Source organism: Orycteropus afer, unplaced genomic scaffold (genome assembly GCF_000298275.1).
Source record: "Orycteropus afer afer isolate SDZICR_OR568_19922 unplaced genomic scaffold, OryAfe1.0 scaffold00138, whole genome shotgun sequence".
NCBI lineage: Eukaryota > Metazoa > Chordata > Mammalia > Tubulidentata > Orycteropodidae > Orycteropus > Orycteropus afer.
The window spans coordinates 7,567,552-7,579,906 of NW_006921725.1; the positions used below are offsets into that span (position 1 = coordinate 7,567,552).

Sequence of the window (12,355 nt, forward strand, 5' to 3'; positions counted from 1 at the left end):
TCACATGTATATGAGGTAATTGAAAATACCATGGCTTAAGTCAGGTGCACCTTAGTCCTCAAAATGCATCTTTGCTTTTTAACACATTAAAGAGGTCTTTTGCATCAAATTTGGCCAGTGCAACAATATGTTGTTTGATTTCTTCACTGTTGCTTCCTTGGGTGCTGACTGTGGATCCAACTAAAAGGAAATCTTTCACAACTTGAATATTTTCTCTGTTTATCATGAAGTTATGTTTTGGTCCAATTGTGAGGATTTTTGTTTTCTTTATGTTGAGGTGTAATCCATACTGAAGACTTCAGTCTTTGATCTTCATCAACATGTGTTTCAGGGACTCTTTCAGCAAGTAAAGGTGTGTCATCTGCTTACCACAGGTTGTTAATAATTTCTTCCTCCAAGCCTGATGTTGTGTTCTTCTTCATATAGTCCACCTTCTCAGATAATTTGCTCTGCGTACTGATTGAATAAATACAGTGAAAGGATACAACCCTGACACATACCTTTCCTGATTTTAAACCATGCTGTTGTTGTTGTTATGTGCCATTGAGTCAGACCTCCTTATTCTGTTCAAATGACAGCCTCTTGTGGTCTTTGAACAGGTTCTTCATGAGCATGATTAAGTGTTCTGGAATTTCCTTTCTTTGCATTGTTATCCATAATGTGTTGTAAGTCTAATGCCTTTTGTAGTCAATGAAACACAGGTGAACATCTTTCTGATATTCTCTGCTTTCTGCCAAGATCCATGTGACATCAGCAGTGATATCCTTTGTCCACATCTTCTTCTGAATCCAGCTTGAATTTCTGGTACTTCCCGGTCAATGTACTACTTCTCAAGCATTTTTGAATTACCTTCACTGAAATTTTACTTATGTGTGATATCAGACTTTCTTGGCAGAAAATAACGTATTTGATGTATTTTGGAACAGGAAACATTTTTTTCAATTTAGTATATAGGGGACTTTACCTTTCTTTCTCTGTTAAATAAACCTCATAACACCTGTATCATAAGACTACCTCAGGCACTATTCATAATTTTATAAAATGCTAATGTTTGGTACGTAATATATGGCAGATATTCAGGAATGGGAATCTGCTGTTTTATTCTTTAACAACTTTGGAAACAAATACCATAGCGTTGTTTCTGCTGAAAAATGTTCAATTATGTACTACTTATATTCACTGCTATTCTTGCTTTCCTGGAAAACTTTATGTCTAGACAATAAACAGTTGAAAGTAAAGGTGATTATTTTTCTTCAGTGTGTAAAACATTGAATATTGAATATGATGGTTCAAAAATAATAATTGTATTATGTTTATGAAGCAGATATTCCTGGAGAAAAGTGATTTTAAAAGATGCTCTTTAAATGATCTTGCTTAGTGTGTGAGAGCTTGTGAATTTGAACAATTTTTATCTTTCTCACACTTAATAAATGGTTTCTCTGGATATAGGAATCTACTTAGAAAATCTTTTTCCCTCAATTTTAAGTCATTTTAAGCCTATTAGATTGGTTTCTAGCTTTTAGTGGTTCTGTTGAAAAGTTTATTGCCATTTTGAGTCTTACTCTTTAGCCTGCTGCCTGTTTAGACACTTTGGAAGATTTAACAGTATTGTTTTGTTTTGTTTTTAATTTTTATTGTGATTTGGGTGAAAGTTTACAGAGCAAATTCATTTTCCATACAGCATTTCATATATAATTTGTCTCATGACATTGACTGTAATTTTTCAGAATTTAACAGCTCTCTTCCCACTTCCTCCCCATAGTTCTCTCTTCCCTGTGTCCTTCCCTCCCATGCACTCCGGACCCCCAGGTGGTCTTCCTGTGCATACACTGCCCTTCTGTTCTCCCATGATTGATGTCTTCATGGGGTATATCTACCTGATGTAAATGTTCAGCCCATATGCTGTTCTTTTATTTGGCTGGAAGCCACAGGAGTAAGTTCAATTCCAGACCTGAAGGGCATCTAGAGGCCATACATAGCCTCAGTATCAGACCAGCAAACCTGGTCTTTTTTGTTTGTTTGTTTAGTTTTGATTTTGAGTTTTGTTCCACATTGTTCTACTCTATCCAGGATCTGCTACACAGATCCTACTCCAAGTAGTTGACAGTGGTAGCCAGGTACCATCTAGTTATTCTGGTCTCATGGTCATATAGGTTGAGGATTGCATGGTGTATCAGTCCCATTGTTTCCACACATCTTTAGTTTTCTTCATTCTTCTTTGTGCTGGATGAGAAGAGACCCTTCTTTGCATGTAGATGGTCGCTTTCATGTTTTTACGATCCCAGTCGCTATTCACTGAAGTAGGATGTGGAACAATGTTTTTGTATAGTATGTTATGCTAATTGAGCTTGATGTTCCCTGTGACCGTGGTCCAGAGCCCACAAGTCCAACTACTCACTCCCTCCAGGTAGTTGGCTGTGACCAAGAAGTCACCGCCATCCTGTCCCTTGTCAGTTCTAACAGTATTATTTTTATCCCTACAGTTCTAAGCATTTCACCTGGTACCATTTTGCCACCCGTGGATGTTAGGAAATATATAGGGACTGTTTTGATGGTCACAGTGACTGGGGTAGCTAAAGAAGAGTATTTTTAGGTTTTAATACCTGAGATCAAAGAAGATAATTTTCTGCAGTGCAGGAAATAATCTCATGGAAAATGTCAGTACTGCACCCTTGAGACCATGGGAAATGTAAGAATAGTCCCTGACAGCATGTTGATTATGATGTGTGGTAAGAAAAAGAAAATATGTACACCAAAGACCAACCAATGTATTTAGTAACAATGTTAAAGACATGCTTTGGGAAACAAATGGAGGCAGGAAGTCTAAAAGATGCAGTAAAAATTGAGATAGAGTGAAAAATCACTATGTGAAATACAAGCATTTAAAAAATATCTATGAGTGTATTTACCATGTTACTACTTTTAGTTTTGACAATATTTGCATTATTAGTCATGTTTTTCAAACCTATTTAAAAATAGTACCTACTCTTACATAATTACTCAGATTAAGATAATTATCAACTCCTTTCTGTAGTAGGATGTCTATTTATAATCCAAATAGATATCCATAAGTATTTGGGAAAGGTCATTATTGCTAAGCTGGAGCTTGATTAACAATGACAGTTATATATTGTAATAGCATTCAGAAAGGAGTTGAGCACACATCATACTTAATGCAATTTCATAGCAGCTTCTGAGTTAGCAAATTATAGTCCTGTTTCATTAATGTTTTGAGAAATGAATTATCAAAATGGCATATATAGCTATATTCTAAGAATACAAATATTCTAAGATAAGGATAAATTGCATTTGAATTACCCACCAGTTTTCATGATCCATATCATTGCTTTACTTTATTAAGATGGCTAACCAGGAAAAGTCTACATTAAAAGTATTGTGCTCTCCTTGAGGGAGAGAGTAGCTGTACCTGTGGGCTTGGGACCATGCTTGCAAGTCACGTGGCATAACATACTACACAAAAACATTTTTCTACATCCTACTTCGGTGAGTAGCATCTGGGGTCTTAAAAGGTTGCAAGTGGCCATCCAGATGTAACAATGGGTCTCTCCTCATCCAGAGCAAAGAAGAATGAAGGAAAGCAAAGATGCATGGAAATAATTAGTCCAAGGGACTAGTAAACCATGTGATCTTCAGTCTGTGTGACCATGAGACCAAAAAAACTAGATGGTGCTGAGCTACCGCTGTCAACCACTCAGAAAGGGATCAGTGCAGGAGATCCTGGATAGAGTAGGAGAACAATGTGGGATGAAACTCAAAATTATTTAAAAAAGAAAAAAAAGACCAGGTTTACTGGTCTGATACTGCCTGGTGAGACCCCTGAGACTATGGCCCCTAGTTACCATTCAGGCCTGCAACTGAACTCACTCCTAGGGCTTCCAGCCAAGCAATAGGCAGGCATATAGGGTGAACATTTACATCAGGTAGATACACCCTTTAGAGCACGGTTAGCCATAGGAGAATAGCTATCTCTCTTTGCACAGGGAGATAGCTCGGGGGTGGGGGAACGGGGCAAGAATGCATAGGAAAGGACATAGAGAAGAGATAACTACAAGGAGGAAGTCAGAAGAAAGCTGTTACATTGTAGGGAGTTGCAGGCAGTGTCATGAAACAAAATGCGTATGAACTGCTGTATGGGAAATGGATTTACTTTGTAAACTTTCACCCAAATCACAATACAAATTTAAAAAAATATATTGTGCTCTAAGGAAGCAGATTAAGATAATGGGGTTGGAAGATGGAAGAAGTTGCTAATATAGGAGTTTAATAATTTCACATTAATACAATTGTTAGGTATTTTAAATTAATGTTAATGCTAAGTCTTCATTGTAATATGTGTGCAATATACTTTTACCTTTCAGAACCTAAATCACAGCCGCAGCAGGTTCATCACGGACAACATGGATTTTCAAATATGGAGCAGAATGGAATAAGAGATAATAATCAACCAAGACATCTTCCTCGAAATGATACCAGGCAGCTAAGAAATGAAAAGCCTCCTCGTTTTCAAAGAGACACCCAAAATTCAAAATCCGTTTTTGAAGGCAGTGGATTATTTAGAAGCAGAGGTTCTGAAAAACCAACTTCTTTGGTATCTGAAGTATGGGCTGAAGAGAGAATCAAGTGTGATAGACCATATTCTAGATATGATAGAACTAAAGACACTTCATATCCTTCAAGTTCTCAGCACAATGATGGTGCTTTTAAAAAAAGAGATACCTCTATGCACAGTAGACCAGGAAAAGCTCCATTTTATGCAGAGGCAAAAGAAAATCCACTTCAAGAATCCATAGATTATAATAATCAAAAACGTGGGAAAAGAGAAAACCAAACAGCAAATCCTGATCATTTTTTTGACAGAAAGCCACGAACAATAAATAATGAAGCTTTCAGTGGGGTGAAAGTTGAAAAACATTTTAATGTAAATACTGACTACCAGAATCCTGTCAGAACTAATAGCTTCATTGGTATTCCAAATGGAGAGACAGAAACACCACTGAAGGGCAGGCGAGTAGGACCTATTAAGCCAGCAGGAACCATCGCAGCTACTTCGTACGATGAGAAAATATTTTATAATAGTGGGCCCAAAAGAAGATCTGGGCCAATTAAGCCAGAAAAAGTCCTAGAATCATCTGTTCCTATGGAGTATACAAAAGTGTGGAAACCTGGAGATGAATGTTTTGCAATTTATTGGGAAGACAACAAGGTATGGTTTGCTGTAAAGATATTATGTACCAATGTTAATAAATGCAACTTTCTAGTGGCATCATTAGAGACCATTACCTTGGTACTAATTTTGTTTTAATCGTACCTATTTAAAGCCTCTGAACAGATACATAGATATAAAAAAACACAATAGTTAATATTTTTTCATATATATTTAGGGTGATATCTATCCAATAAGATGTGTTTAGGTTAGATTTGGTTTTAGTTTACATATATTTTTGTTTGTTTGTTATGTGCCATTGAGTCAGACCCGACTCATAGCGACCCTCCTTGGGTTTCCAAGGCAGTACCACTACGGAAGTAGATTGCCCCATCTTCCTTCCGAGGAGTGGCTGGTGGGTATGAACTGCCAGCCTTCTGGTTAGCAGTCAAGTGCCTTAGCTACTATGCTACCAGAGTTTACATATTAGAAAAATAAAAGTGATTAAGTAAAGTGTATCTTTATTTCATTTATCATCAACTGAACCATTAATGTTTGCTTTTCTTTCTAATAAAATTACACTCATCCATAAGGAAGAAAATTGAGTAGTAAAGAATTCTGCAGTTGTTTTTTAATTTAAAGAAAATGTATACACTTGGCCTGCTTTAAAAAAAAAGCAGAAAAATTATTTAAGTAAACTAATAAAACCAATAATTTAAACATTCTTTAATTTCTCATTATATTCTACTTGAAAGGAAAAAAGGGAAGAAGAAAAGGGAAGACAGAAGGTGAGGGTAAGGAGAATATGATGGATCATGAGAAAGAGCCTGGCCGAGAGAGACCAAGGTAGTCAGAACAAGATGGAGAGGAGGACAGAAAGCCTTCAGAGAGAGACCTTTGTGAACTTTCTCTTCTGTCCGACATGCTCTCCTACAAACTACCCTTCTCATCCTTGAGAGTGCGGCTCAAACAGCACCTCCTTGAAGAACCCTTCTTTGACCCGCTCTTCCTCTCTCCTGCCTTATTCTCTTTCTCAATCTGTAGCTTGTTCATGTTTTAAAATTCACAATTTGTAAATATTTTTATTTTTGGTTCCTGGATTGATACCTGTCTCCCCTACTATAGTATTATGGCCCTGGAGGGCAGGACTGGTTTGTCTGGTTTTCCTTTGTAGCCCTGCTTTTTTCACAGTATAGCATTTTATATTTGTTTATTGTTAATCCAAGAGGATGCATTTATATAAGGAAAAGTAGATTGGTGAGGAGACTGAAGATATCAGCAAGCTAATAAAATCAAATGCAATGAAGTTAAAGTGTGAGAGACCTGGGTGGGTATGATGATTTCAGAGAGAAAAATACTGAAATTAATATTTAACAGGTACAGTAATTCCAGGACATAAGGTCCAGGAGATGCTTAGGAAAGTGTGTGGCTAAAGAGAGTCATGGAGCTAGCAATGGTAAAGATTGCAAGGAAGGGAAAGGCTACAGAATTAAATAATGAAATGAAATGAAATATAAATACATAAAGATGCTATAGGACTTGGAATTGGGAACCAGGCCTCAATGTGAATGATGAGGCATAGGCATGGTGTTAACTTGATGGTAACAGCCAAGAGGAATATGGAGTGGTATAGACAGATGGCATAGGCTTTAAGGTTTTTATGTGATGTGGACTCATAATCGTCTAGCTGTCAACTTTTTATTCAAGACTGATAGGAGAGGAGGAGGCAATACTGTCTGTGTCTTTCCTTTTTTTGCCCAGAAAAGCAAAAACCTTCTCAGAAATACAAGAGACTTCTATTTAAGTTTCATTGGCCACAAGTATTTCGCATGGCCACTTCCTGGTTGGAAGGGAGAATTAGACAGCAGGTACTATATCAATTCAGACTACTCACTTTTCAGAATTCAGGAAACAAGTTTATTTCGGTAGTGAGAGATTACTTTTATTAAGTGTTTTCAGCTTCATGACGGAGGAAAGAAAAGTAGAAATTTGTGTTGGTTTATCAAGCTAACAGTGCCTACCTTACAGAGAGTAGTTGTTTGTGCCAGGTGCTTCTCAGAGAGGTTGAGTAAGATGAAAATCGGAAAACTATTTTCTGTATTGGGTGATGCAGGGTTGTTGGTGACCTTGAGAAGAACAGTTTTCAGAGGGAGGATTGAGTGCAGAAACCAAATTGTAATTGCAGCATGAATGGGAACTGAGGAAATGTGGACAGTTATTTTGAGAAGTTTGGCTTTGAAGAGAAGTAGAGAAACGGTTGTTACCTGGAAACAGGTGTGAGAGTAAAAGAGGGCTCACTAGTTTGTTTTAAAATGAGGTACTAGAATATGTTTGTATGATGCATTTTTTTTTTTTTTTTAATAATCTAGCACTAATCATCTTTCCTAACCAGCTGCCAGACTAAAATACAAGGCCAGTCATTTCAAGCATTTCCTTGTAAATACTCTTAACCTTCTTGGTTCTTTGTCTTTCCATCACTGCCAACTTATAAAATACCAGCCTTGAATTATTCTACCTATTCATCTTCCTTGTCCTACATCTAGATTGTCAAGCAGTGCTGGAGAAAATCACTTCTTTTTGGAATAGTATCACATATTTGTTTTCTCCAACCTTCAATTGGCATTCTTTTCCATTATTTTCAGTGTTTTCTCAAATCAGACATTACACAATATCTGACATCCAACAAAAATTATGAGATGTAGTTAAAAATAGAGAGATGAGAGAGAAACACATAAAGAGAGACAGAGACACCAGAAACTAGTAAACAATAGAGAAGGGAAACAGACCTATAACCGAACAAAAACAACAACAAAAAAAACTGCCGTTGAGTCGGATCCAACTCATAGAGACCCCTCTGTGGGTTTCTGAGGCGATATCACTATGGAAGTAGATTGCCCAACCTTCCTTCCGAGGAGTAGTTCGTGGGTTTGAACCGCTACCCTTCTGGTTAGCAGTCAAATGCCTTAGGCACTACGCTACCAGAGCTCCAAAACAGGCCTATAGGTCTTCAGATACTGTACTTAGCAGGGAAGTAAGTACATTCAACAAATACTGAATATTCACCGAGCCATATCACATAGTTCTGACTGTGTTGTTACCCAAATAACTCCAAATACCTCATGATATTGTTAAGGAAACTTTATTGTTAATTGTAATTGTGCCTAAGGCACTTGACTGCTAACCAGAAGGCTGGCTATTCAAACTCAGCAGCCACTCCTTGGAAGGAAGGTTGGGCAATCTACTTCCATAGTGATACCACCTCGGAAACCCAAGGAGGGGTTGCTATGAGTTGGGTCTGACTCACAGGCACATAACAGCAACAACATAGAGCCATTATATTCTGTCCTACAGGGCTTCTGTGAGTCAGAATCAACTCTGGCAACAGGTTTGTTTTTTTGGTTTGGTCATAATCTTCTTAATTGCATTGCAGTGTTTTGGAGAAAATTAATTGGTTTAATTTATATTTTATAAATGTCTTGTAATAACCTGGCTTCTCTCTAGCTTTATTTCCATACAAGGACTTAAAGATGAGGCAGTTCTCCTCCTACCTCTAGATTGCCATAACTGTTTCAACTCTTATCCTCTCTCAGCTGGAATAGTGAACAACTTCCAAATTGCTCTCCTTGCCTTAAATTTTATTCCTCTTAATAAATTGCTATCACTGTGATCCCAGTCTTAGATCAAGTTATTCTCCCTACTTAAAACCTTTACCAGTAGAATAATTACAGACTCTAGGATTCTTACCTGTGTCTGTCCCGCCTAATTTCCTATTGATTGACCCTTCTTCTCACTTCATATCATAGTTATTTTTAAATGGTTTGTCATTTCCTTTACTTACCATCATGCTTTATATATTTGTCACTTTCCTGAAGACCCTTCTCTCAGTTCTTTACTTGGCTAAACTGTCTTCATTCATTATCTTTCCATACAGGAATCTCTTCCCGACCCCTCAGTTGTGCTAAGTGCCACATCATTCCACTTTTATTAATGTACTTTCCCCATTTTATAGAAGTTATTTCTTATGCATGTTTTCTTTATTAAGCTGTGAGTTCCTAAGAATAAGTCAGCTTATTTGTTCTACTAAGATATGGTGTTTGTTGAACTTACCTGAACTGACCAGATTTGAGGCTTACAGTTGAAGCATAGGTCCAGAAAAGCCAACACACTGACAGAACACAAAAGAGTGAGGATGAGAAATAAAAGAGGGGAGAGATGTGAATGTATGTCAAAAACTTCTAAGATAGGGAAAACTCCAGCACTTGAGTCTCTTAACTTGCTAGCATCCAGACTAAGAAGGGACTACAGATTAATTTATTACCTTTGTAGTATGAAATATACTTGTTTGTTGGTAAAAATGAACTCTTTCCTGGTACAGAGGAGGTAACTCTTTTGTTAGAAGGATATGGAGAATAAGAATTTTTGTTGTTTTTAACATTTTCTGGTTTTGGGGAACCTGTTACTAAGAGATACTGTTAGAGTAGATAAGGAGCTCTGGTGGTGCAGTGGTTAAGGCATTTGGCTACTGACCAAAAGGTTGGTGGTTTGAATCCACCAGCCACTCAATGGGAGACTGTTTTGGATACGTAGTGCTGCTCTGACAAGAATATACCACAAATGGGATGTCTTAAACAAACAGGAGTTTATTCTCTTACAGTTCGGGAGGCTAGAAGTCCAAGTTCCAAGTGCCAGGCTCTGAGGGCTGTGTGAAAGCCCCTCAGCTTTGGAGTTCAGCTCTGTCTCTTGCTCCCGGCCCACTGAAGCTAGTGGCATCTCTTCACTCAGACAGCTACTGACTGCTGAGGCTAAGAAGCCCAAGGTTGACAAATATAAAATAGGACAGTCCTGATGTTATCAAATGACACGGCAGGTCATTAATTCAAGGCCATTGAAAGTCCCAAGACAACAGAGCATGTTAGGCTGCTGAACAATGACTCGGCTACGTGCAGGGTTCAAGCATACCATAAGCTGGAGACTGTTCCCAAAGCTGTTTCTTATATACGGGAAGCAGATCACATACCCAAAGGCAGCTACTCAGCTGCTCACAGTAGATTCCCCATGGAGTTGATTACCAGTCTCATCATGGGGAATACTATATCCAGCTGCCCAGCCATTCAACCAGGCCCAGCCAAGTTGACACAAACTTAATCATGACAGAAACAGATAAGACAGTCTGCTTTTACAAAACAGATTTAACAGCCTTGGAAAACGGTGTGGGTCACTATGAGTCAGAATCGATTCAATGTTAGTGAGTTTGGTTTGTTTTTGTTAGAGTAGATATTGTTAGAGTAGAACTAACTACACTGGCTTGAAGAAATATTCCTTAAGAGCAAATTGTTCTTTTTTTCATTTCATGTTTACTGAAAAGCATTTTTTTTTTTTTTTTTAATTGTGGTTTGGGTGCAAATTTACACAGCAGAATTTGTTTTACATTCAACAGTTCATGTACATTTGGTTTCACTCCCCAATTACCATCCCTGACCCTAACACACTCTCCTCCCCTCCCTTCCCTGTAATATCCCCCCCCCCCGCCATGCCCTTCTTAACTGTGCACTCCTGTCTGTCCAGCTTCTCCTCTGTGTGAATATTGCCTCTCTGGTGCCCATGGGCAATGGTTCCAAGGGGTGTATCTCCATGGAGTGGGTGGGTGCATCACCCTGGGTTGGATTTGCTGCATATAAGTCTTTCCACTGTTGGGCTAGGAGCCAGAACTTGGAAGTAAATAAGTCCTATCACAGTCCTGAAGTGTATCTCAGGGCCATAGTCTTCGGGCCCTCATCGAACTTCATCCGACAAGTAATTCTGATCATTATTGTGGTTTTGAATTTGTTCCACGTTTTTCCGCCCACTCTATCCAGGATCTCTAGTTTTGATCCCTCCCCTAGTGGTTGGCGTTGGTAGCCGGGCACCACCTAGTTCTTCTGGTCTTGAGGTCCATCATGTCCTAGGGCTGATTGTTTCCAAATACCTTTGCTTTTCTTCACTTTTTTTCACTTCAGACAAGAGGAGACCATCAGCTGCATCTTAGATGACCACTCAGAAGCTTTAAGACTCCAGTCGCTACTCACCAAATATTGTGGGACAAGATTTTTATGTGTTATGTTGTGCCAGTTGAGTCTGGTGTCCCCCAATACTATGGTCCTGAGTTGACAGTCCCGGTGGTTCTCTCTCCCAAGGTGTTTGGCTGTCTCTCAGGGATTTCTCCAAGCCTGTCTTCTGTTGCTTCTGTAATGATTGTGGTTATTTTGTATCACTAGTATCTATGCAAGATTATCTTCAGCTAAATCCATTGGTCTGGGGTACATTCCTGTTTGCCAACCCCATCTGATCTTCTCAGTTGTCTATGCATTTATCTGTAGCCAGGTGTTTGGTGTTAGTGGTAATGCAGTATTGTACATATACTGTTATTAGTCTCTGTTGTCTGGATCTTATGTGCATGATTCGGTGTCCTCCTTTTCCCCAATGTTACCATGCTGGTCATAGACTCTTTTCATACCATCTCTCCTTTTACCCAACTCAGTTTGTGGCCCCCAACCAGTCCAAAATTTTCCCTTCCCTTTCCTCCCATCCCTGGTAACCTACAAAGTGAGTTCCCTTCCCCAAGCAAATTCTTCCTTGACTTTTTATAGTAATGGGCTCATACAACATTTGTACTTCTTCAGTTGACTGACTTAACTCAGCATAATGTCCTCCAGATTGATCAACATTGTGAGATGATTGGCATATTCTTCATTATTCTTTTTTATTGTTTGTGTATTCTTTATAGTATTCCATTGTGTGAGTGTACCATAGTTTGGTTATTCATTCATCTATGGATGGTCATTTAGGTTGTTTCCATCTCTTTGCTATAGTGAATTGTGCTGTGATGAACAAGGGTGTGCATATGTCTGTTCATGTCCTGTCTCTCACCTGTTGAGGATGTGTTCCTAGTAATGGAATTGCTGGTTCAAATGGTATTTCTATTTTCAGTTTTTTAAGGAAATGCCATAGCATTTTCCACAATGGTTGTACCATTTTAGTGTCTCACCAGCAGTGTATGAGAGTTCCAAAACTCTCTGTAACCTCACTAGCATTTGTTATTTTCTGTCCTGTTGAATTTTGCTATTATTGCTGGGGTGAGATGATGTCTCATCGTTGTTTTCATTTGCATATCTCTAATGGGATCCCGAGAGGGATCGGGTCTCTGGAAGCAAG

General features: G+C 38.4%; 1 protein-coding gene across 1 annotated transcript in view; it reads left to right on the plus strand.

The window, feature by feature from the left end:
* Positions 1-12,355, plus strand: part of TDRD3 (tudor domain containing 3) — a 217,941-nt gene that overhangs the window by 148,596 nt on the left and 56,990 nt on the right. The window contains exon 10 of the mRNA XM_007945569.1: positions 4,380-5,224. Coding sequence (XP_007943760.1) covers positions 4,380-5,224 — 845 coding nt within the window. The remainder of the gene's footprint in view (positions 1-4,379; positions 5,225-12,355) is intronic.